Source organism: Entelurus aequoreus, linkage group LG10, assembly GCF_033978785.1.
Source record: "Entelurus aequoreus isolate RoL-2023_Sb linkage group LG10, RoL_Eaeq_v1.1, whole genome shotgun sequence".
Lineage (NCBI taxonomy): Eukaryota > Metazoa > Chordata > Actinopteri > Syngnathiformes > Syngnathidae > Entelurus > Entelurus aequoreus.
The window spans coordinates 19,504,287-19,531,390 of record NC_084740.1 but is presented as its reverse complement, the minus strand read 5'-3'; the positions used below and the strand labels follow the sequence as shown (position 1 = coordinate 19,531,390).

The window sequence follows — 27,104 nt, the reverse complement described above, 5'->3', positions numbered from 1 at the left end:
TAGTGTATTAATATTAAATACATGTTTAGTGTATTGATATTAAATACATGTTTAGTGTATAAATAATAAATATATATATTTACATTGTTGCTGTACAGCTATACAAAATACTGCGGCAAAATCCATTACAAATCCAAGAATACATTATTAAGACGTTATGGACGATGATTTGGTGAAAACACATGTAAGCGGAGTATAATATATAATTAGGATTTAATTAAATATTATTATTATTATTCCATAATTTAAATTATGGAATAGATTAAGAAAATAAGTCAAACAATGTACTTATATGATCCAGTTTAAAAGGCGGTTCAAACTAAAAGTGTTTACAAAGTACAAGGAAGACCATTTTGAAAAAAACATTCTGAACTTTTATTGAAAGTGCGATATTTTTCATCTTATTGTGTGAATCTCAACTACAAGTTAAAATAACTGAATTCATTGATGTAAACTGTCACAAGATAAAAACAGAAAGTGAACAAAAGTGTTATTAATTGCTATGCATTGAAAAAGATGTAGGATTAAATAAGCTTTGCTTCTCCTCCCTACTCCTTTTCGGACATGTAAAGAAGTTATATGTAAATGTGTATGGCATACTTTACACGCTGTTGCAACGTTAATACGCTAGATGGCGATGCGTGTTTTACTTTACGTGACAAGCTCACGTAAATACATGTTTACTTTAGTGTATACATGTTTAGTGTATATATGTATACATTTTTAGTGTATAAAAAAGAAATATATGTTTAGTGGATAAATATTAAATATATGTTTAGTGGATAAATATTAAGTACATGTTTAGTGTATTAATATTAAATACATGTTTAGTGTACTAATACTGTAACCGAGGGTTTATATATGTCGCCTATACTGTATAAAACTACAAAATAACAAACACGGAGGCTCCAGTTTTACACGAGGGCCACTTTATTTCGTTTGTTTTCAAAACTCCGCTCCACCACTTCCGCTCTTAGCGCCTTCAAAATAAGAGCTCAAGGCATATACTGTATAACAGTTAATATCACAAAGAGGCAAGTCCATACAAATATGTCACAATATTACGTACATGTTTAGTGTATAAATAATAAATATATGTTTAGTGTATAAATATTAAATATATGTTTACATTGTTGCTGTACAGCTATACAAAATACTGCAGCAAAATCCATTACAAAATCAAGAATACATTATTAAGACGTTATGGACGATGATTTGGTGAAAATGTGTAGGGCCAACATTAATCCGCAAGATGGCGATGTTTGTTTTACTTTACGTCACGAAGAAGAACAACCCCCTCTGGAGAGAAGACAAGATGGCTGACAGTGACTGTGGGACGAAGCTAGCTATTTGGCTAATGTAAACATTCCCCACACAGCAAACCGGAGCGGGAACGACGGCACCTGATAGCTTTGTCTCGCCCTGCGAATGAGAGTGTACGTTGTCACAAAAACATACGTCATCTTTTTTTCTTTTTTTTAATTACGTTTCTTGTCAAAGGTACGCTTTTTTTAATTAGCTCTGCTCGCTAGCCACGGATTAGCTCGTTCCATTGACGCGCTGGGCGTGAAGCAAACACTATTTTTTTCTTCTATAACATCAATTAATGACTCCTAAAAGTATTGCCGAGGATATAGTCTGACAAGCTTTATCTTTTCAGACTCGTTTCGGAACGACGACATTTACCAGCAAGACGTTGCGCCTGTGTGATTTAAAGTTGCACGTCATGTTTTTAAGAAGCAACTAAAAGGTAAACAAACAAAATACTTACAACATTTATTAGGTTGTAGTCACATTGTATGTGTCTGCTCTTCTCTTGCCAGTCTTAATCTTGAAAGATGATGGCCAAGCGGTCTGAGCGTCGTGGAATCCATCTGGACCAGTCTGAGCTGCTGTGTAAAAAAGGATGTGGTTTTTATGGCAACACTGCTTGGCAAGGCCTGTGCTCCAAATGCTGGCGAGAGGAGAACCAGAGAGAGAAACAAAAACAGATCCAAGACGACTGGGCTTTAGCTGAAAGGTTGGCCCTACTCTCAACAGCAGTGTTTTGCATCCACTGTGAGATACAGTCTGGTGTGCCGTGGGAGATTATGTAATTTCACCAATTTGGGTTAAAAATATTTATCGCAAACCAGTAATTATAGTCTGCAAATGATGTGTCGGTGCTGTCTAGAGCTCGGCAGAGTAACCGTGTAATACTCTTCCATATCAGTAGGTGGCAGCCGGTAGCTAATTGCTTTGAAGATGTCGGAAACAGCGGGAGGCAGGGTGAAGGTAAAAAGGTGTCTAATGCTTAAACCAAAAATGGACAAAAGGTGAGTGCCCTTAAGAAAAGGCATTGAAGCTTATGGAAGGCTATGCAGAACGAAACTAAAACTGAACTGGCTACAAAGTAAACAAAAACAGAATGCTGGATGACAGCAAAGACTTAGCTCATAGAGCAAAACCCTGTGTCTGTGCGTGTACCGCTTTTAGAAAGTCACGTGACCGGTCATGAGCTGTTTCGGTCACGTGACCGATACGCGAACTGTGTCGAACTGACACCTGCGCACCGAACTGTGTTTATAAGGAAGCGTATATTTCAATGAGATGCTGCTGCCAACAGAATCGCTTCGTTGTCGTTTCATCCTGTTCTCTCAAAGTTTCTACTTGATGTATTAGAATTCAAAATCTCTTCAAAATGATTCTTAGTTTACTATTCATATTTTCTGCAGGTTAAATGTCGCATTTGTACGACAGAATTGTCGTACATTAACAAATCCACCTCCTCAATGCTGTCAGCCGGAGAAATAATAACTAAGAAGAGAAATCGTCTAAAATTTAATACGTTGGAAAAACTGTTTTTTTTTTAAAAATAAAAATGTGTAAAAAAAACAATTCCCAGTCCACAAGCATCGTCATTCACAACACGTTCTCCTAGATTTCCATGTTATGATACATGTTCACATTATTTATTGACTGTATCTAAAAAAGATAAAAATATATTTTTATTTAAATGAAGATATGAAATAATCCTAAATGAAATACAATGACTAGGTTTATATTATTGTATATACTAGGTCATAAAATCAGTGTCAGTTGAGTCGGTCCATAGGTTGCCTGTAGGGATTTTTAATGTCCAGCAGATGTCAGTATTTAGTAACACAGTATCGACACAGTATCAATACAATTTTGCAATGTGTCGAAACGCTTCATGACGCCTCATCAACCCATCACTACTTACAGCGTGTGGAGCAGAGACGGCGTCCACAAAGTCCATCCGTACATGACATGACAATCAACAATGTCCACACAAAATAAGATGGCAACAACTTAAATATTCTTGATTGCTAAAGCAAAGCAGGTGCGGGGAATAGCGCTCAAAGAAAGACATGAAACTGCAACAGGAAAAGCCACCAAAATAGGAGCGCAAGACAAGAATTAAAACACTACACACGGGAAAACACCAAAAAACTCCAAATAAGTCACGGTGTGATGTGACAGGTGGTGACAGTAGACTTACTTTGAGACAAGAGCTATAGTGATGCATGCTTGGTTATGGTTTAAATTCATATCCAATAATTGCGACAGCTTTTTATTGTCTACTGAGTTACATTTTTTAATAATTTCTGCTGGAAGTGTTCCTCCGCATTTTTTCAATGAAAAAAATATGCCTTGGCTCAAAAAAGGTTGAAAAACACTGCTCTTCAGCAGGTGTGTCCAAAGTATGGGCCATTTGGCTAGCCCAGGGGTCGGCAACCCGTGGCTCCGGAGCCACATGCGGCTCTTTGACCACTCTGATGCGGCTCAGCTGCATACTTGCCGACCCTTGAGACTTCCGGATTTCAGTGCTTCTCCTGGAAATCTCCCGGGGCAAATATTCTCAGATTTTCACCCGGACAACAATATTGAGGGCGTGCCGTGATGGCACTGCCTTTATTAGCGTCCTCTACAACTTGTCGTCGCGTCCGCTTTTTCACCATACTATCTGCGTGCCGGCCCAGTCACATGTTGTATGTGGCCTCTGCTTACATACGTAAGTGACTGCAAGGCATACTTGGTCAACAGCCATACAGGTCACACTGAGGGTGGTCGTATAAACAACTTTAACACTCTTACTAATATGCGCCACACTGTGAACCCACACCAAACAAGAATGACAAACACATTTCGGGAGAACATCCGCACCGTAACACAACATAAACACAACAAAACAAATACCCAGAATCCCATGCATCCCTAGCTACTCCGGGCTACATTATACACCCCCCCCAAACTCGCCCACCTCAACCGACGCACGGAGGGGGGGTTGATGTGTGTGTGTGGGGGGGGTGGGGGGGTGGGGGGGGGCAGGGTTGGGTGGCGGGGTTTGGTGGTAGCGGGGGTGTATAATGTAGCCCGGAATAGTTAGGGATGCATGGGATTCTGGGTATTTGTTCTGTTGTGTTTATGTTCTCCCGAAATGTGTTTGTCATTCTTGGTTGGTGTGGGTTCACAGTGTGGCGCATATTAGTAAGAGTGTTAAAGTTGTTTATACGACCATCCTCAGTGTGACCTGTATGGCTGTTGACCAAGTATGGCTTGCAGTAACTCATGTGTGTCTGCAGAAGCCTCATACAACATGTAACTTGGCTGACACGCTGTATGTACAGGTTGTAGAGGGCGCTAAAGGCAGTGCCATAACGGCACACCCTTATTTTTGTGGTTTGGGTGAAAATCAGCAGACATTCGTGAGAATAGTTGCCCTGAAATTCGGGAGTCTCCCGGAAAAATCGGGAGGGTTGGCAAGTATGACGCTGTCAAGCGCCATTCGTATAAACTCGCGGGCCGCACTAACATTACATTTTCATATTAAGGTGCGGGCCGTGTGTCTGAGACCCCTGGTTTATACATAGCACAAAGCAAAAAAAAAACATTGTATGTAGTGTTATTTCATTTTAAATTTCAAAAGAGTTTTGTGGCTCCCATTGTTTTCTTTAATTTGTGAAACGGGTCAAAATGGCTCTTTGAGTGGTAAAGGTTGCCGACCCCTGGGCTAGCCGGTTAAAGTTTTTTTTCGAACATGTATATAGTATCAATATGATACATCAAATATTTTCATTTGTTTTTATAATATGTTGGAAAAAGAGTAGGAAGAAGCAAAGCTTATTTAGTCCTACCCCTTTTCTACTTCAAAGCAATTACTAACACATTTAACCGGCTCAGTGGCCTTGTGGTTAGAGAGTCCGCCCTGAGACTGGGAGGTCGTGAGTTCAAACCCCGGCCGAGTCATACCAAAAACTACAAAAAAATGGGACCCATTACCTCCCTGCTTGGCACTCAGCATCAAGGGTTGGAATTGGGGGTTAAATCGCCAAATGATTCCCGAGCGCGGCACACGCTGCTGCTCACTGCTCCCCCTCACCTCCCAGGGGGTGAACATGGGGATCGGTCAAATGCAGAGGACACATTTCACTACACCTAGTGTGTGTGTGAGTGACAATCATTGGAATTTTAACTGTATTTCCTGTTCTCAATTTGTACACAATTTACATAAATTTTTAGTAAATACAACAGTTTTCTTCATAAATAGTTAAGTCCGTTATGGATTACATATGAAATTAATATCTAATTTTCAATAATTTCAAGAGGTTCATTATAATTCTTCTTACTTGTACTTTTTAAACACTTGTAGTTTGAACACTTTCTTAAACTGGTTCATTTTAGTGGATTGTTTGAGTTCTTTGCTTATTAATCCATTCCATAATTTAATTCCACATACTGATATGCTAAAGGTTTAATGTTTAAAGTTAGATTTTTCTGTAAGGTTATATTTCTCCTCTTGTTGAAAAGATTTGTGTCTCACAGTTAATTTTTCAACGGCCTGCAGCACATTTGACAAATACAGGGCTTTGGGCTCTCTACTAAACTATTGCATACAGCCAAATTGTTAGGCTTTGTTTACAGAGTCATCATTTTCCATAGCGCTATTCAATGCACACTTGCTTTTTCCGAACTATTTAGTGGAAAATAACATTGCACAGGCTTTGATACGAAGGTGAAATCCTCTTGAGTCACTAGTTGAGACGTCCCTTACTCGTTACAAGGAGAAAACAGCTGTAATTGGATGTGAGGGTCTGAACCAGATTGACAACTGTTGAGTGTAGCAGAGATCGGACTTAGTGAATAACTTATTACAACCTAACCCATTTTACACTTTGAATGACTTGCAAATATATTAAAGTGTAGAAAGCAGTGACCGGTTGGCGACTTGTCCAGGGTGTACCTCGCCCGTCTGGATGAGAGAATTGTGTACAGTACAACTATTTTTTTTATCAATACAACTACTGAGCACATTGAATTAATGTAAAGAGGGGCTATTCATTTTAGATTGATTTCTATTTCCAAAATGTTTGTAATTTATAGCTTATCTGAAATTAAATGATCCAGGCAAGCACAAAGTTGTTCATAGCATGTCACATCGGATCGGTTGATTACAGCAGTCCATGCTTGCCTGCGCCATTCAATCTTCTGTTCAGCAGTTTCCCCTTGCCCAGAAACAACAGGAGAAATCTTGTAAAAGCGAGTTTTATATCTCCCACTTTTAATTGTGGCAGTTGACAATTGCAAACATAGCTGGCATTATCAGTATCACTGGATGAATGATCAACATTGAGCGTGTTTACAAACAACGCTTACCAAAATGGCCACCTGCAATGCATGGTGGGAAATGTAGACTAGCCCGAAGCCCTTAAAAGTATTTAAAAAACATTGAAACGTGTAATAAAAGAGCAAACAGGTGAAATGTAGCCAAAAAAGTTGCTATTGTCGCCTCCAATAGCAATATCATTTTTCTTAAAGCTGTCATTGCTCAAGAAATCATCCATCCATTTCCTACCGCTTGTCCCTTACGGCAGTGGTCCCCAACCACCGGGCCGCGGCCCGGTACCGGTCCGCGGACCGATTGGTACCGGGCCGCACAAGAAATTAAAAAAAAAAAAAAAAAAAAATTTTTTTTATTATTTTTTTTTTATGAAATCAACATAAAAAACACAATATATACAATATAGATCAATACAGTCTGCAGGGATACAGTCCGTAAGCACACATGATTGTATTTATTTATGTAAAAAAAAAAAAAAAAAAAAATTTTTTTAAATACACCCACCCCCAACCCCACAGGTCCGTGGGACAAATTTTCAAGCGTTGACCGGTCCGCAGCTACAAAAAGGTTGGGGACCACTGCCTTACGGGGTTTCTGGAGACTATCCCAGTTGCATTCGGCGGAAGTCGCCACAGACAACATTCACACTCACATTCACACACTAGGGACCATTTAGTGGTGCCAATCAACCTATCCCCAGGTGCATGTCTTTGGAGGTGGGAGGAAGCCGGAGTACCCGGAGGGAACCCACGCAGTCACAGGGAGAACATGCAAACTCCACACAGAAAGATCCCGAGCCCGGCCTTGAACTCAGGACCTTCGTATTGTGAGGCACATGCACTAACCCCTGTGCCCAACGTGCTGCCCTGCTCGAGAAATAATAATGAATCAAAATCAATGTTGTTATGAGTTATTAACTTATTCAAGGCTTCAATTACTTCACATCAAAAATTCAATTTTGAAATATTTTTGGAGGAAAATAGTGCATATTATGCATGTTTTCTTCGACAAAAAGGACATAAAACAAACCAAAAAAACATGGGGGAAAAAACGTATGATTGATGGATTGATCTGAAGTTGATCCAGAGATTTAAGAGTTGAAAGTAAGAATGTATGGCATTTTTAACACTAAGGAGTGAACTGAACTAATCTGTCACTGAATGTACTAACGCCTGTTCACGTCATCATCTTTTTTCTTTGCTCTGTTCACCATTGCATTTATTATCCGTGCATATGTTAGTTATTGTTTATATTTTTAGTTAATCGTTAATATTTATTTATTTTTAAATTGAACAAAAGAACACAGTCTTCTGCCAAGTCAAATTATTTGTGTTAATCATATTTGGCCAAAAAGTTGATTGTGATATTTTGTGTTTTTGTCATAAAAACAGGCCTTTGACCAAAAGGGTAAAAAACATAAAAACATTTTTTTCTGATATTGCGATTTAAGCCTTAAATTAAAAAAAAGAAAATTACATAGGACTTATGACCTGAGAAGGACGCTATTAGGTCCCCACGACCAAACTTGAAGGTATCACTAAAGGTATAAAAAAATCTTTATTGAGTTGGTTCTGAAAATAAAAAATATCAAAATGACCCTCTTAGACTTTTAGTGGGAAAAGTTTGGACACCCCTGCTCTAAAGCATCCGTTTTTTTAATTAGTCAGTGCTCTGCTTAATTTTTTGTCTGTCAGGCTGCAGAGAGAGGAAGAGGAAGCATATGCAAGCAGACATCAGACGCCTCCGTCGCAGCCAGCTGTCAACTCTTTCAGCAAGTTTGAGGAACGCAAGACAAAGGAAAAGTCTAGCAAAGTCAACACGGTCACCAAATTTTTCACTCCTTCTATTAAAACACCACCAAAGAAAGGTAGGTAATATAGATGGTTTTTTTTTACAGAAACTGCTGATTGTCTTGTCATGAAATGTAGTATTCAACTTATTTTTTCAGAGTGGCATAGTTTTTCTCCAGCCCATATCTTTGTCAGTTAATTAGAAGAAGGTGAAATGTAAAAGCATTGACAGAAACGATGATATGCTCTGATTCTTAAACCGCAATTGTGTTTTTCGGCAACAAAGCTTTAAATCAGCGTTCATACAAGTCATACACAAGTCATAATATTGCTTGAAAACCCAATTTCCACAGCATACAATCTTTATATACAGGCATATAGGAAAAACTAAAACAACTTTTTTCTTGTACAATTATTAATTTTAATACAGTTTTACATAATGTACAGTGTATCCGGAAAGTATTCACATCGCTTCACTTTTTCCACATGTTGTTATTTTACAGCCTTATTCCAAAATTGAATACATCTTTTTTTGTCCCTAAAATTCTATACACAATATCCCATAATAACAGTGTGTTTTTTTTTTAAATTGTGCAACTTTGTTAAAAATAAAATAATAAAAAACAGCACATGCACATAAGGATTCACAGCGTTTGCTCAATACTTTGGTGATGCACTTTTGGCAGCAATTGCAGCCTCAAGTCTTTTTGAATACAATCCCTCAAGCTTGCCACACTTACAGTAAGGGCTAAAAATATTAGCACCCCTGCATTTCTGTCAGATAATGCACCACTTCTCCCAGAAAATTGTTGAAATTATAAATGCTGCGGTATTCACATGTTTATTTATTTTAATAATAAAAATAATATATCTTATTTGTAAAAAGCACTTTCCATTGAGCAAACAACCTCAAAGTGCTACAGTGTATTAAAAAAATGAATAAAAACTAGAACTAGCACGCATATATCTAAAAAAAAGGCTTTTTTAAAAGCATCCACAGTCTGTGGTGCCTTATGCTCACCTGCTAAACACCTATCTGCTCGACGCTGAAGCACTGACGACATGCGGTCTGAATACGCACTGCTGATTGGCTGTTACCGCTCTGAATACGCACTGCTGATTGGCTGTTACCGCTCTGTTGTAACCAATCAGATGGTTGTGTGGGTGGGACAATGCTGGGTGCTGAGACAGAGGCAGAAGGCTCCCATTTTTATAGTCTTTGGTCTGACTCGGCCGGGGTTTGAACTCACAACCTACCAATCTCAGGGTGGACACTCTAACCACTAGGCCACTGAGTAGGTTAAAGAAAAGAACACCAAACCTACAGTCAAACATGGTGGAGGTTCGCTGATGTTCTGGGGTTGCTTTGCTGCTTCTGGTACAGGATGCCTTGACTGTGCATGGCATCATGAAATCTGAGGACTACCAAAGAATTTAGGGGCATAATGTAGGGCTCAGTGTCAGAAAGTTGGGTCTCCGTCAGAGGTCATGGGTCTTCAGCAGGACAACGACCCAAAACATACTTCAAAAAGCAGACAAAAATGGCTTAAAGGCCTACTGAAATGAATTTTTTTTATTTAAACGGGAATAGCAGATCCATTCTATGTGTCATACTTGATCATGGGACGGCGTGGCGAAGTTGGTAGAGTGGCTGTGCCAGCAACCGGAGGGTTGCTGGTTACTGGGGTTCAATCCCCACCTTCTACCATCCTAGTCACGTCCGTTGTGTCCTTGGGCAAGACACTTCACCCTTGCTCCTGATGAGTGCTGGTTAGCGCCTTGCATGGCAGCTCCCTCCATCAGTGTGTGAATGGGTGTGTGAATGTGGAAATACTGTCAAAGCGCTTTGTGTACCTTGAAGGTAGAAAAGCGCTATACAAGTATAACCCATTTATCATTTCGCGATATTGCCATATTTTTGCTGAAAGGACTTAGTAGAGAACATCGACGATAAAGTTCACAACTTTTGGTCGCTGTTAAAAAAAGCCTTGCCTGTACTGGAAGTAGCGTGACGTCACAAGTTGAAAGGCTCCTCACATTTCCCCATTGTTTACACCAGCAGCGAGAGCGATTCGGACCGAGAAAGCAACGATTACCCCATTAATTTGAGCCAGGATGAAAGATTCGTGGATGAGGAACGTGAAGAGTGAAGGACTAGAGTGCAGTGCAGGACTATCTTTTTTCGCTCTGACCGTAACTTAGGTAAAAGGGCTCAATGGATTCCACACTTTCTCCTTTTTCTATTGTGGATCACGGATTTGTATTTTAAACCACGTCGGATACCCTCTTGAAAAAGAGAGTCGAGAATGCGAAATGGACATTCACAGTGACTTTTATCTCCACGACAATACATCGGTGAAGCACTTTAGCTACGGAGCTAACGTGATAGCATCGTGCTTAAATGCAGATAGAAACAAAATAAATAAGCCCCTGACTGGAAGGATAGACAGAAGATCAACAATACTACTATCAGGAGACACCGAACCAAACACTGGACCTGTAATCACACGGTTAATGCTGTGCCGCCTGTCGAAGCCTAGCAATGCTGTTGCTAACGACGCCATTGAAGCTAACTTAGCTACGGGACCTCGTCAGAGCTATGATAAAAACATTAGCGCTCCACCTACGCAAGCCCTCATCTGCTGATCAACACCCGTGCTCACCTGCGTTCCAGCGATCGACGGCGCGACGAAGGACTTCACCCGATCATCGATGCGGTCGGCGGCTAGCGTCGGATAGCGCGTCTGCTATCCTCAAAGTCCTCCTGGTTGTGTTGCTGAAGCTAGCCGCTAATATACCGATCCCACCTACAGCTTTCTTCTTTGCGGTCTCCATTGTTCATTAAACAAATTGCAAAAGATTTACCAACACAGATGTCCAGAATACTGTGGAATTTTGCGATGAAAACAGTCAATCAATCAATCAATGTTTATTTATATAGCCCTAAATCACAAGTGTCTCAAAGGGCTGTACAAGCCACAACGACATCCTCGGTACAGAGCCCACATACGGGCAAGGAAAAACTCACCCCAGTGGGACGTCGGTGAATGACTATGAGAAACCTTGGAGAGGACCGCATATGTGGGTAACCCCCCCCCTCTAGGGGAGACCGAAAGCAACGGATGTCGAGTGGGTCTGACATAACATTGTGAAAGTCCAGTCCACAGTGGATCCAACACATCAGCGGGAGTCCAGTCCACAGCGGGGCCAACAGGAAACCATCCCGAGCGGAGACGGGTCAGCAGCGCAGAGATGTCCCCAACCGATGCACAGGCTAGTGGTCCACCCGGGGTCCCGGCTCTGGACAGCCAGCACTTCATCCATGGCCACCGGACCTATGCAACTCCCCCTCGCAAGGGACAGGGGAGAAGAGGAAACAGAGCTGTTTGTATTGAGATACAATGTGTCCGAATACTTCCGTTTCAACCATTGACGTCACGCGCATACGTCATCATACATAGACGTTTTCAACCGGAAGTTCCGCGGGAAATTTAAAATTGCATTTTATAAGTTAACCCGGCCGTATTGGCATGTGTTGCAATGATAAGATGTCATCATTGATATATAAACTATCAGACTGCGTGGTCGGTAGTAGTGGGTTTCAGTAGGCCTTTAAGACAAAGCGCTGGAGAGTTCTGAAGTAGTCATCAATGAATCCAGATCCAAATCCTATAGAACAGTGGTCCCCGGTACCGGTCCGCGGATTGATTGGTACCGGGCCGCACAAGAAATAAAAAAATAAAAATACTTTTTTTTTTATTTAAAAAAATAAATAAATTAACTCAACATAAAAAAACACAAGATACACTTACAATTAGTGCACCAACCCAAAAAACCTCCCTCCCCCATTTACACTCATTCACACTCATTTGCACAAAAGGGTTGTTTCTTTCCGTTATTAATATTTATGGTTCCTACATTATATATCAATATAGATCAATACAGTCTGCAGGGAGACAGTCCGTAAGCACACATGATTGTGTTTTTTTTATGAAAAAAATAAAATTAATCACCATATCAGATTTGGCTTTTTGGGTTTTTTTGTGTGTTGTTCCAATGCAAACAAAATAAATAAACATGTGAATACCAAAGCATTTGTGATTTCAACAATTTTCTGGGAGAAGTGGTGCATTATCTGACAGAAATGCAGGGGTGCCAATATTTTTGGTCATGACTATCTTTGGGCAGTTTTGCCCCTTCTGTGCAGCTCCTCTCAAGCTCCATCTGGTTGGATGAAAAGCTCATGTTTTCATACAGGATGTCTCTGTACATTGCTGCATTTCTCTTAGTCTAGTCAGGGAGGTGACCAACCTGATGATCACTCTGTCAGAGCTATGGCATTCTTCTGGGTAGAGAAGAGAACCTTCCAGTAGGACAACCATCTCTGCAGCAATCCACCAATCAGGGCTGTTAGGTAGAGTAGCCAGACAAAAGCCATTTTTTTAAATAAACAATTGCCAAAATGCACCTGAAAGACTTTTAGATCATTAGAAACATAATTTTCTGGTCTGATGAGACAAAGATTGAAGTCTTTGGTGTGAATGCCAGACATCATGTTTGGAGGAAACCAGGGACCACTCATCACCAGGCCCAGTGAAGCATTCAATTAAAGTTAAAGTACCAATGATTGTCACACACACACTAGGTGTGGTGAAATTTGTCCTCTGCATTTGACCCATCCCCTTGATCACCCCCTGGGAGGTGAGGGGAGCAGTGGGCAGCAGCGTAGCCGCGCCCGGGAGTCATTTTTGGTGATTTAACCCCCAATTCCAACCCTTGATGCTGAGTGCCAAGCAGGGAGGTAATGGGTCCCACTTTTATAGTCTTTGATATGACCCGGCCGGGGTTTGAACTCACAACCTACCGATCTCAGGGCGGACACTCTAACCACTAGGCCACTGAGGCTAATTAGGTGGCAGCATCATGCTGTGGGGATGTTTTTCAGAGGCATAGAACTGGGAGACTAGTCATTGAGGGAAAGACGAATGCAGTAATGTACGGATACATCCTGGATAAAAACTAACGCTTCCCATCCAACCCGATGGAGCTTGAGAGGAGCTGCAAAGAGGAATGAGGGAAACTGCCCAAAGATAGGTGTGGCAAACTTGTGGCATCGTATTCAAAAAGACTTGAGGCTGTAATTGCTACCAAAGATACTTCAGCAAAGTATTGAGGAAATGCTGTGAATACTTATGTACATGTGATATTTTTGATACATTTTCTTTTTTTCTTTTTTCTTTTTTAGAAAAACTTTTCACATTGTTATTATGGCGTATTGTGTGTAGAATTTTGAGGACAAAATTAATGTATTCTCTTTTGGAATAAGGCTGTAACAAAACAAAATGTGGAGGAAGTGAAGCGCCGTATGAAAAAATGAGTTTACAGGTACCTAATACTTTTAGTCCATATGATGTACTTTATCGGGGGCAAATTATTTAAAATGTTGGAAAAATATAGAATACAATATTAACCCTTAGCTAATCACTTGCTTTGGTTGCAGAACGATACATCCTGGCAACAGTGTTCACAAACAAGTTGCATCTTTAATAAATGTTTGATTTCTAAATGCATGACAATAATGTATTACTTTTTATTTTACTATTCAAAAATGTAGATATTATCAGGCGTGCAATCAATACCGTAGTGATCCAAATATACAAGATAAGACAAAAAGTTGCATTAATATTAGAAAAAGTCGTAGGTTTTCCAGGTAAAGTCGTAATACTATTTGAAATGCATAAAGACATGCAACCACTTTATTTTCATAAAATAAAATGATATAATTTTTCACTCTGCAAAAGTTTTTTTTAGTAAAATATTTCTATTTCAGATGTACATTACATGCCAACAGTTTGGACACACCTCCTTATTCAGTGTGTTTTCTTTATTTTCATGACTATTTACATTGTAGATTGTCACATCAAAACTATAAATGAACACATGCGGAGTTATGTACTTAACAAAAAAAGGCGAAATAACTGAAAACATGTTTTATATTCTCGTTTCTTCAAAATAGCCACCCTTTGCTCTGATTACTGCTTTGCACACTCTTGGCATTCTCTCCATGAGCTTCAAGCACACCTGTGAAGTGAAAACCATTTCAGGTGACTACCTCTTGTGGCTCATAGAGAGAATGCCAAGAGTGTGCAAAAAAGTAATCAGAGCAAAGGGTGGGTATTTTGAAGAAACTAAAATATAAAAAATGTTTTCAGTTATTTCACCTTTTTTTGTTAAGTACATAACTCCACATGTATTGACAATCTACAAAGTAAATAGTCATGAAAATAAAGAAACATTCAATGCGTTTTCTTTATTTTCAGAAGGTGTGTCCAAACTTTTGCCCTGTACTGTATATACTTTTTAATTTGTATATAGTATGAAGTCGTAACATGAAGAATAAATGTACCGTAGTATTATAATGTATGAACAATGTATTTTCTGGAAAGTCCTAATTTTATGAGACTCAACATTTAAACTTAAATAATAAAAATTTTCCTGGTATTAGTATTATTTTCTTTTTTGTACGTGAACAAACTAGAATAACAGGGACTTTTACAAATATTTTTGTTCAAATGTTGAACAAAGTCTACCTCGTAGCCCTTTGCTAACTAAAAGTACCGTATTGTGCCCCAATTTAAGGTGATCCTGAATATAAATATATTAGTTTGCAAAAGTATTTTATCTAGACAAAAAAAAACAACACAATGAAAAAGAAGTCGGGTTTTGGATAGTTGTTTTTTTTTAAGACTGCTTCATTGATCACCAATGATTTCTATAAAAAATTGCGTAACTTCCTGTCAACTCATGAAACTGGACTTTAGAGTATATTTGTAGCATTTCCAACCACTCAACTTGATCACATCTACAGTATAGTTTGTAAACTGTTTTTAACTTTTTAACTGCTTTTTATCTAACAAATTGTTCTTAAGATTATTTGCATTTGCTTTTTCAATGTGTATTTTACCTCGGTTTTAAATGTTATTTTTTAGTCTGTTTGTTTGGGGAAGTAATGCATCTGGTCCATGAAACACTCAACTGTCCAGTCTTAAAGGCCTACTGAAATGAATTTTTTTTATTTAAACGGGGATAGCAGATCTATTCTATGTGTCATACTTGATCATTTCGCGATATTGCCATATTTTTGCTGAAAGGATTTAGTATAGAACAACGACGATAAAGATTGCAACTTTTGGTATCTGATAAAAAAAAGGCTTGCCCCTACCGGAAGTAGCGTGACGTAGTCAGTTGAACATATACGCAAAGTTCCCTATTTACAATGATGGCCGCATGAAGTGAGAGAGATTCGGACCGAGAAAGCGACAATTTCCCCATTAATTTGAGCGAGGATGAAAGATTTGTGGATGAGTAAAGTGCAAGTGAAGGACTAGTGGGGAGTTGAAGCTATTCAGATAGGGAAGATGCTGTGAGAGCCGGGGGTGACCTGATATTCAGCTGGGAATGACTACAACAGTAAATAAACACAAGACATATATATACTCTATTAGCCACAACACAACCAGGCTTATATTTAACATGCCACAAATTAATCCTGCATAAAAACACCTGCGTGTTTGTTATGCTAGCTCCTAGCTCCTCTGCTAGCTCCTAGCTCCATAGAACACGCCAATACAATTCAAACACCTGATCAACACACACAATCACTCAGCCCAAAAGACCGTTCACCTAACCCAAGGTTCATAAAGCTTATATATTTTTAAAAAGTTACGTACGTGACGCGCACATACGGTCAAGTTATCAAATGTTTAGCAGCCAAGGCTGCATACTCACGGTACCTGATATTCAGCTGGGAATGACTACAACAGTAAATAAACACAAGACATATATATACTCTATTAGCCACAACACAACCAGGCTTATATTTAATATGCCACAAATTAATCCTGCATAATAACACCTGCGTGTTTGTTATGCTAGCTCCTAGCTCCTCTGCTAGCTCCTAGCTCCATAGAACACGCCAATACAATTCAAACACCTGATCAACACACACAATCACTCAGCCCAAAAGACCGTTCACCTAACCCAAGGTTCATAAAGCTTATATATTTTTAAAAAGTTACGTACGTGACGCGCACGTACGGTACGGTACGTGTTATGCTAGCTCCTATGCTAGCTCCTAGCTCCATAGAACACGCCAATACAATTCAAACACCTGATCAACACACACAAGCACTCAGCCCAAAAGACCGTTCACCTAACCCAAGGTTCATAAAGCTTATATATTTTTAAAAAGTTACGTACGTGACGCGCACATACGGTACGGTACGTGTTATGCTAGCTCCTAGCTCCTATGCTAGCTCCTAGCTCCATAGAACACGCCAATACAATTCAAACACCTGATCAACACACACAATCACTCAGCCCAAAAGACCGTTTACCTAACCCAAGGTTCATAAAGCTTATATATTTAGAAAAAGTTACGTACATACGCAAAAAAAAGTTGCGCACATACGGTCAAGCGATCAAATGTTTAGAAGCCAAAGCTGCATACTCACAGTAGCACGTCTGCGTCTTTGTCATCCAAATCCAAGTAATCCTGGTAAGAGTCTGTGTTGTCCCAGTTCTCTACAGGCGTCTGTGTATCGAAGTCAAAAGTCCTCCTGGTTAGAGTCTCTGTTATCCGAGTTCTTCCATCTTGACTGCATCTTTCGGGAATGTAAACAAAGAAGCGCCGGCTGTGTACTGTTGTGGCTGACTACGTTCGAAAAATACGTCCATTTCGCACCGACAACTTTCTTCTTTGCTTGCTCAGCTTCCTTCTCCATAATGCAATGAACATGATTGAAACAGATTCACGAACACAGATGTCCACAATACTGTGGAATTATGAAATGAAAACAGAGCTTTTTCGTATTGGCTTCAATGTGGAAGGCATACCCGTGTTCGCCGGTATACGTCACGCGCATACGTCATCCTCAGAGGCGTTTCGAACCGGAAGTTTAGCGGCAAATTTAAAATGTCACTTTATAAATTAACCCGGCCGTATTGGCATGTGTTATAATGTTAAGATTTCATCATTGATATATAAACTATCAGACTGCGTGGTCGGTAGTAGTGGGTTTCAGTAGGCCTTTAAACTAAACAATGTTGAGACAGCCACTTCAAACACCAACTAAACTAGGAAGCTAAAGCTAGGGAGAACAATTCATACACCCACAACCCATCTAATCTAAACATATAAACAGCCTCACGTCGTCTCCACACTCATCAAGCTCAGACCAGCAGCACACTTTCCCTCTTGACAATAACATTATCTGTGCAACGTCTATTCTGATTGCGCTAACAAAATAAAAGGTTTCAATAAAGTACTGTACTTTACGCAAGCATAATGAAATTAAAACACTTACTGATACAAAATACATTTTAACACACTGATTATGCTTTGTCCAAAGATCTATTGAACCAATAAATATGAGGATTTCTGCATTGAATTAACATTTTATTACATTTTATCTATGACACAAAAAGCTGATATTATCGTTGTAAAATAAGCGTAAATGGTAAAACAAAGGATTTAAAAAAAAATTGAGCTGAAAAAATGAATGTAATTTTTTTATATTTGTATTGTTATTTTAATTTACCATTGTTACTATTATTATTATTATTATGATTGTTTTACTTGTTTATTCGATTCTAATTGATATCCGTTTGTTCTTTCTAAACTGTAGTTACTCTTTTTAAATTATATTTAAAGTTGAGTTTTGGTGGTACAATAAGTAGTCATGTTTTCAAATGAATGAATAATTTAATTGTTAATCGTGATTTCATTATCAATAAAATAACCATGATTATTATTGTTGCCATAATCGTCCAGCCCTATTTTGCTGACACATTCGACTTGAATTCTGTCCGGCGGGAGGCACGGAATTCGTTGAAACGAGGGAATTGGTTAGTAATGTACCACAGGCTCTAGCAAGTGGTACGCCAAAGAATCACTCAATTAAATATATAAACACTGTGTTTCTGTTCAAACTGTGTGTAATGATGCCGTGGCCAAACATATGAAATACGCTTGTTAAATAAAACCTGCCTGTTTTTATTGAATACATTATGGTGGTACTTGGTAAAAAAAAGTTTGTGAACCACTGAGTTAGTGCAAGCGATTGCCTAAAGCCCACAGAGCTCCAATCATGCAGGAGTTTCAAAGCTTCAGATTCAAAGCTTTTCTAATCACGCATTGTGATTAGGGCTGGGCGATATGGCCTTTTATTAATATCTCTCTATTTTTTGGCCATGTCACGATACACGATACATATCTCAATATTTTGCCTTAGCCTTGAATGAACACTTGATGCATATAATCACACCAGTATGATGATTCTATGTGTCTACATTAAAACATTCTTGTTCATACTGCATTAATATATGCTCATTTTAAACTTTCATGCAGAGAGGGAAATCACAACTAAGTCAATTTACCAAAACTATTTATTAAACAGTTATTAAGCAGTGACACAAACTTTCATGTCATTTCAAAACAGAAAGTGCAAGATTGTCAGAGACATTTTAAAACAAGCTATTAGTGCACTATTGTGCATGATGTCACTAAGATGACATATCAAAACAACACTAAATTAAAGTGTACTTTTTGTACAGAACGCCACTACAATAGTTTAAAATAAATAAAGGGCACTTTTGTGCATGATGTCACACAAGATATTTCAAAAAGTGTCAAATAAAAATGAGCTGCATAATAGGAAATCAAATAGTGTATGTCCTTCGCTATGTGGTAGGTTCCTGCGGACGTTATCTCCTTCTGTTGTTGACTATTTTTTTTTTATACAGTGTTGATGTGGAAATGGTGGCTTGGGAATTTTGTGGGTGTGGCAGCTGCCGGATGTTGACATGCGGAGTTTCAAGCACTCTTCATTCTCTAGCGGGTGACTTTTCAAATGATGCTACAAATTAGCAGTAATGTTACTTTTTGTATCAACGCTTTTGCCGCATAATTGACATTTTACGGCTGTCTGTTCGACATCTTCCTGCTTGAAGCCAAACCACCGCCAGACGATGGACCCCGTGCTGTTTTTCTTGGGAATTAATTCTTCCTTCATGTATTACCAGATTTGCACCTTTTCTCTCTCGTATTACCACTTGCACCACTCCGCTAGCATCACAGCTAACTTTACCCATGCCGCTACTTCTCTGCTCCGCGAGGGCGTATGACGTTGCACGTGCAACAGTATGTGATGTATGTAAGAAGGTGCGCTTGTTTTATGTCTCTGTGAGAAGGAGAGACAAGAAAGAGTGATAAACGCATGTAGTGTAATGCCCGCAGGTAAAAGCAACTGGGTGAGAACGTATACTCCAATATCACGATATAGTCATTTTCTATATCGCACAGAGACAAACCCGCGATATATCGAGTATATTCCATATTTCGCCCAGCCCTAATTGTGATGACAACAAGAAGGCTACTTTGCTGACACCTCCAACGTGAGCTGTGTCCGGCGTAAGGTACAGATCTGTTGAAATAAAATAGTTACGTAGTACGGTCAAATTTGCATCGATACTGTGTTAAACTGATAAAAAACAGTGATTTTGGGCTATGTTTTGTTGCATCATTACATGTCTTTTCTCCAGATGCTGCTGCCCCTTTTGATGCTCAGTCCAGCCCAAGTTCCACCTCCACAGCTAACCGGGCTTCCTCTCTGGACAACGACCACGCGACAAGAGAGTTCATCGACTTTCTTAAGCCTCTGAAATACGGCCGACAAATCTTTAAGCAATGCCGGGCTTTCACTGAGAGCATGGCATATAAGAGGGTGAGCGCCAGCGCTCTTTGATGGGCTTCAGGTCGAACAACGATGAGCGTTTTGTCCATCGTACTAATCGCATACGTAATGTTTGTAAGGCTTTTCGAAACCACAGCCCCATTCCTTTCTTCTGTTTTTAGGACATGGGTGCTGACGACATGTCTGAATGTGTTCAGGACTTCTACCAGAATCTCTCTGATCGCCTCCAGACTCAGTTCAAAGGTATAATGATTTTTACTTGCACTTACGTAACACGTTTAACTTACTTCTAAAATTATATCACCTGCTGCTGTCTGTACTCCAAGGTTCCTCTGAGTATGTAGAAGGCATCATGGATGAGGTGGAAAGGTACATGATGACGCGTCTTTACAAGGAGGTTTTCTGTCCCGAAACCTCTGATGACGAGAAGAAAGACCTGGCCATTCAGAAGAGGATCAGGTCAGGACAGAACACCCTGATTGAGACATTGTGTTTTAGTTTTACATTTTTGTTTGACTTACAGAGCTTTGCACTGGGTCACCATTGAGATGCTTTGCGTTCCAGTCGATGAGGAGATCCCTGAAGTGTCCGACAGTGTGGTTAAAGCTATCACAGGTTGAGCCTCACATTGATGAAAAAATTGCCTTTTTTTATGTCCTCAAAATATTATGTCCGCCTCTTTCCAGATGTGATCGAAATCGATTCCAAGCGAGTGCCCAAGGACAAGCTGGCGTGCATCACACGATGCAGTAAGCACATCTTCAACGCCATTCGCATCAGCAAGAAGGAGGCGGCGTCGGCGGACGACTTCCTGCCAACGCTCATCTACATTGTACTGAAAGCAAACCCCCCACGGCTTCAGTCTAACATCCAGTACGTCACCCGCTTCTGCAACCCCAGCAGGCTCATGACTGGAGAGGATGGCTACTACTTCACTAATCTGGTAAGGAAATCAATTCATATCATTCATCCTCCGCTGTTGCCATTTCTAATATAAAGTAGTGTAAAGTTCTTACTTATTAATATCTGTCAGTAAACTCGCCATGAAAGCGCTAAAACATACCGGTCTAGTGAGTTTACATTATTCACCCAAGGAACTTTAGTTATTACACTACCGGTCGGACGTTTTTTCACGGGACACATTTCCGGTGTTGTTGTTTCCGGATGAGAAGATGCTGCTCCGTTATTGATTGAAGTAAAGTCTGAATGTCATTAAAACAGTTAGCTCCATCTTTTGACACTTCTTCCGTCCTTGCACGCTACACCGCTACAACAAAGATGACTGTCCAAGTGGAGGCACGTAAATAAGACCGCCCACAAAATGGCGCATCCTGAAGAGACTGTCAGAAAGTGACTTGAAGATGATGTGTAAAACGTCATGATTTAGGGCTATATAAATAAACATTGATTGATTGATTGATCTATGCAACATTTTGAGCAAAGAACCACCTTTACATGTTATGTAGACCACAAGGAAGTATTTTACATTTAGAAAAAAAAAATTATAATATGACTCCTTTAATGCGCCCTATAATCCGGTGCGCCTAATATATGATAAAAGATTAAAAATAGACCATTCATCGGCAAATACGGTATATTTGCCAGGTCAAATTATTAATTATTTATTATTGGTCGACTTCAAAGTAATGCACTTTCCGGTACAGTTTCTTAAATTTTGATTCGCCGAAAGTTTTAACCATCACAAATACTGCATTTGTTTTTTTTTGTGTTATTTTTTTAATGAATGAAGTAACGTTTATGACAACCTTTTTCCAAAACACAATATAGAATGTGAGATATAACAGGATAATGCATACATTCATCATTTGTTTTCAAAACGGTTCAAAAAAAGTGGGACCCCATAAATTTACTGTGGGACCCCATTTTTATGACTTGATGGGGTCACTGGGACCCCATTTTGAAGATTCTTAGAGCCAACACTGCTACTGGGGCATTGAATCACCTCAGAGTGCTAAACGGGCTACTTTCCTGCACATTTAAAAACCAATAAACTTGCATATGCAAATAAAACATCTGTACGTGGTACTGTCAAAAGTAAAATAATTGTAAAAACATATTACACGTAAGAAAAATAAATACATTTGAACTCACAATTTGCAGTAGTTATCGGTACCACTCATAGTTGGTTGGTTCGATTGGAGGTGGCTGACAAACCATTTCACCGACTGGGACAGGTTAGCCGACCTCTTCTCACGTGATCAAGCTTCACTTGAAATGTCCTTCTTGAAAATGGCCTTGCAAGTATATATCTGCAACCTAATCAATGTTTTGCTCTCCCTTGGCAATCTTGGGTTAAAATAGATTTCGTTACAAGTGTGGCTCGTTACAAGTGTGCATAGCACTTTCTGTTTTCGCAATTCACAACTTGTGATTGGATTCTCATTTGTGACTCACACAAGTGAGTATCCCAAACCTGGCCTAATTTATGTAATAGGTTAAGTAATAGTATATGGCATTTCCTTTATGCACCAAATATTTGTGCTTCGTGTATACCCAACACTTTGGCTAATAGACTAGAATAGAATGGACTTTATTGTCATTATATTTGCATATAACGAGATTAAGGACTCCAATTTAAGGTGCGGTAGTGGAAACAAATATGGGATAAAAATAAATTACACAAGAAGTAATAAAGATAAAAAATAAGAATTGAAATAAACAGACTACTATCCAATAAAAATAATAAGCAATCCTGTACAATATACAAAACAATATACAAAATACTGTACAATATACAGAACAAGACAAGAGTACCGGAGTAATAACAATCAGTGTCGGATGTATTGCACTCGAAGGGTAATATTGCACAGTAGGGTATTAGGGTAGGATATTGTATAGGGGTGCATTATTTATTATAAGTTTGAGTTCAAGATGGTAACAGCTCTGGGAAAGAAGCTGTCTCTGAGCCTGTTTGTTCTGGCTCTGATGCACCTGTAGCGCCTGTCCGATGGTAGCAGGTCGAACAGGTGGAAGCCAGGGTGTGTGCTGTCCTTGGTGATATTTTTTGCTCTGTTGAGGCAACGGGAGTTGTGTAAATCTAATATTTTGAGCGTACCTTTTGGCCTTGCATGCACCTTTTTTTTTGGTATATTTAATATTTTTGTCTACTTGATGCTTGGCAAACTACCTGATATTTTAGCAACACTATTGCTGTTAAGAATATTGTGGCTTCTTGGGTACCCACTATGTTGACCGTGTGTGTCCCTAACATGTAGGGAAAGTATATACCTAATAGTTTGACCCCGGTGTAATATTTTTAAACTGTCTGTTGGTGTGAATGTTTGTATGTGTGCTGTGATTGATTCTAGGATCTGTCATCTAAAGACAGCTGGGGATAGACTCCAGCTCATCTGATCAAAAATAGTAAATGAGTCTTAGAGTGGTCAGATCTAATCTAGGTCTGATCAATCTAAGTCTATGAGCATGAACTGATGAAGCTTACTTGGATGAGAGGCAAAACGTCTTCTAAGACGAACCAAACAGTCTTGTGGTGATCGATTGAATGCCCTGAGAGTAGTTAAATGAATGAAAGGATTACCATAACAGGGGCCCTGTGATGAGGGGGCGACTTGTCCGGGGTGTACCCCGCCTTCCGCCAGGGTGCAGCTGGAAGAGGGACAAGCGGGAGAAAATAAATAGATGGCTGTACTTTGTTGCTATAATTTTCACTACTAGGGGGCGGCAGAGACTAATTGCAAAAATCCCATCAATGTTTTCCATGAATAAACACAAGCATGCTGATTGATTGATTGAAACTTGTATTAGTAAATTGCACAGTACAGTCCATATTCCGTACAATTGACCACTAAATGGTAACACCCGAATAAGTTTTTCAACTTGTTTAAGTCGGGGTCCACGTTAATCAATTCATGCTGTCTCCTCAGTGCTGCGCCGTGGCCTTCATTGAGAAGCTGGATGGAAAGTCTCTTAACTTGACCTCAGAGGAGTTTGATCTCTACATGTCGGGCCAGGCTTCCCCCAACTTCCCGGCCAGCGGGCCGCCATCTTGCACCGCAGGCAGCGCGGCGCTCAGCCAGGTCCACAAGCGCCTGGACCTGCTGACGGGCCTCGGTGAACGGCAAGAGCGCGTCATGGAGAGAGCGCGCCAGCTGGAGAACGACCTCATCGACTGGACGGACGAAGTGGAGCAGAAGGTGCACAGCGTTCTGGACAGTTTTGAGACGCCAAACGCTCCTATTGCCACCACCACCGCCAACACCAGCTCGGCCACGGGGGACCCGCCATCCTCCATGACCATTGACTCTGATAATGTTGAAAACGAGCACCTGCCGCCGCCGCTGCAGCCACAAGTGTTTGCTGGTTGATGCTGGACCTGTCACTTACGGTCGCCGCCTGCATATGAAACATCCCATCCATCTTCTATAGCGCTTATGAACTGGTCACCACTGGGACGGCACTGAGTGGGGATTGAACCCACGCAAGCTGCACAAAAGTCATCGACGTGAACCACAGGTGAGGATACATTTCACAAAGGCATCAAAGTTAAAATACCCCCAATTGAGGCTACATCTGCAGATTCAACAAATTGCTGTCTTATTTACTGAAGAAGAGAATCATTTTCACACGCGCATGCGTGTTGCTGCATGGACATGTTTGTTACATCATCCTAAACCTCTTACTCCTGCCATGAGGCCATTATTATACACACTGGGGTGCTGGGATTTTTTAAATATTTACACTTTGGTTGCTCGACATAATCAACAGCTAATGGAAAAACAAGAAAAACTGAAGTGGAACAAACTCTATCTGTTGTGAACTTTTTAGTATTTGAACCATTTATTTAAAACATACCTACAGTATATACGAAGGATATTTCAGGTCACATGGATGTATGTTTAATATTTCCTTCTTTGTTGCTAGATTTTAATCTTACTCTGCCACCATTTTATTTAAACCTTGAGGCTCTGTTTAAAATAAACTGTTTAACGTTTGATTCATCTCATAAAACTGGAATACATAGGTAATATATATGTATATATATATACAGTTCAGGCCAAAAGTTTGGACACACCTTCTCATTGTCAGGTTCAAACACTGATGACATCTATTAAACAGACAAGAAGCAAGGAATCATGCAGAGACAGAGTTCAATTTTGCTCAATGAGGAGAGACGTTTTGGGCTGTACTCCAGTTACAGAAACAACCTACGCTCTAAGGTAACAGTCCCACATGCTCCTCTATTTATTTGGGAGGTCCCTGGTTACATCACTGAGGCTGCCTTTGAAGGAAGGGGGTAATCTCAGCAGCCCCAGTTAGACACAATATATGACTATTCATGAAATGCAAATGTGCTGACACTCGTGATATTGCCCTGTCTCTGCTCTGTCTGCGTCACGGCACTCGATGTTCTCCCTTGGCAGTCAGCAGGCTGGTTCTGGACACAAACACTGGTACGAGATGATGTCCCTTTGCACAGATAGAAAAGTACAACTTCAGCACAATTGATAATAACTATAGCAATGGCCTTTAAGCATAAGAGTTGTGTGATAACTTACACATAATTATTCTAACACTCATTCAATGCGTTTTCTTTATTTTCATGACTATTTACATTGTAGATCGTCACTAAAGGCATCAAAACGATGAATGATCACATGTGGAGTTATGTACTTAACAAAAAAAGGTGAACTAACTGAAAACATGTTTTATATTCTAGTTTCTTCAATATAGCCACCCTTTGCTCTGATTACTGCTTTGCACACTCTTGGCATTCTCTCCATGAGCTTCAAGCACACCTGTGAAGTGAAAAACATTTCAGGTGACTACCTCTTGAAGCTCATGGAGAAAATGCCAAGAGTTTGGTAGGTAGGTCTTTATTGTCATTGCACAAGTACAACGAAACTTTGTTTTCATCTCGAACCTGTTCAAGGTTAGACAAACAGTGTACAGGGTTACAGAACAGGAACCCTGATGGGTCGCCACAAGGCGTAATAGATGGGAAAAAGGTAAACGCTGGGGAAGGATGAGTAAAAAAATACAATCTAGACTGGGCTCCTAAGGTGGCCCAGTCTGTAGTGGGAAAAACCCTCCATAGCAAAGCACATATACATATTACAACATCCATCTCGAGACTAGCAACAGAGGGGAGGTAGTGGGGGCCACGGTGGGAGGCTGCAGCTCTTCAGGCTGCCCATCCTTCCATCACCCCTAAGGGATTCGCGTCAAACCAGTAATCAGAGCGAAGGGTGGCTATTTTGAAGAAACTAGAGTATAAAACATGTTTTCAGTTATTTCACCGTTTTTATTAAGTGCATAACTCCACATGTGTTCATTCATAGTTTTGATGTGACAATATACAATGTAAAAGTCATGAAAATAAAGAAAACACATTGAATGAGAAGGTGTGTCCAAACTTTTGGCCTGTACTGTGTGTGTGTGTGTGTATATATATATATATATATATATATATATATATATATATATATATATATATACACATTTATCCTTTTAACAACTTAAAACTTAACTATTTAAAACAATTACTTTAGAAATGACTTTTTATGACCCTTTTGTCTTAAAAAAATGATTTTTCCAATGAAGAAAACCACAGTAAGTATGCAATATTTTCCAAAAGCAAAGTGGAATATGTAGAAGTTCATTACTGACATGGTGCATATGAGAGGTAATTGAAAAAACTTTCACATTTTACTTTTTTACCCCCCAGTGGCACTTCTCATTAATATTGCATCAAATGAGAGAGTATGCCTAATCTTGAAAAGTTTGATATAGTTTTAGCCTTATTACGTGTGAAGATATCAGATGTACGTACACTTTTGGTCCCCCTAGATGCCTCAAGGGCTCAATGTTAAGTTACATGTTGAAGAACTGGAGAAGCCATCTCCAAGCTTTACCTGCACAGTCTTAACACCATCCAACACAAGAGCTGTGTCATATATT

The 27,104-nt window shown here is 39.7% G+C and overlaps 1 protein-coding gene across 2 annotated transcripts; it reads left to right on the top strand.

The window, feature by feature from the left end:
* The first annotated feature begins 1,286 nt into the window (after nt 1-1,286).
* Nucleotides 1,287-26,584, top strand: LOC133658341 (rab5 GDP/GTP exchange factor-like). 2 transcript variants are annotated; one of them, XM_062060253.1, is made up of 10 exons: nt 1,287-1,436; nt 1,661-1,750; nt 1,824-2,020; nt 8,317-8,489; nt 20,014-20,195; nt 20,327-20,408; nt 20,492-20,624; nt 20,689-20,780; nt 20,852-21,108; nt 24,071-26,584. In XM_062060253.1, exons 3-10 carry the CDS (start codon nt 1,839-1,841, stop codon nt 24,509-24,511), a joined length of 1,542 nt encoding a protein of 513 aa, XP_061916237.1. In that variant the 5' UTR covers nt 1,287-1,436; nt 1,661-1,750; nt 1,824-1,838; the 3' UTR covers nt 24,512-26,584. The 2 variants fall into 2 exon arrangements, with proteins under 2 accessions (XP_061916237.1, XP_061916238.1); XM_062060254.1 differs by having other exon boundaries at nt 1,287-1,500.
* Nucleotides 26,585-27,104: the final 520 nt, after the last annotated feature.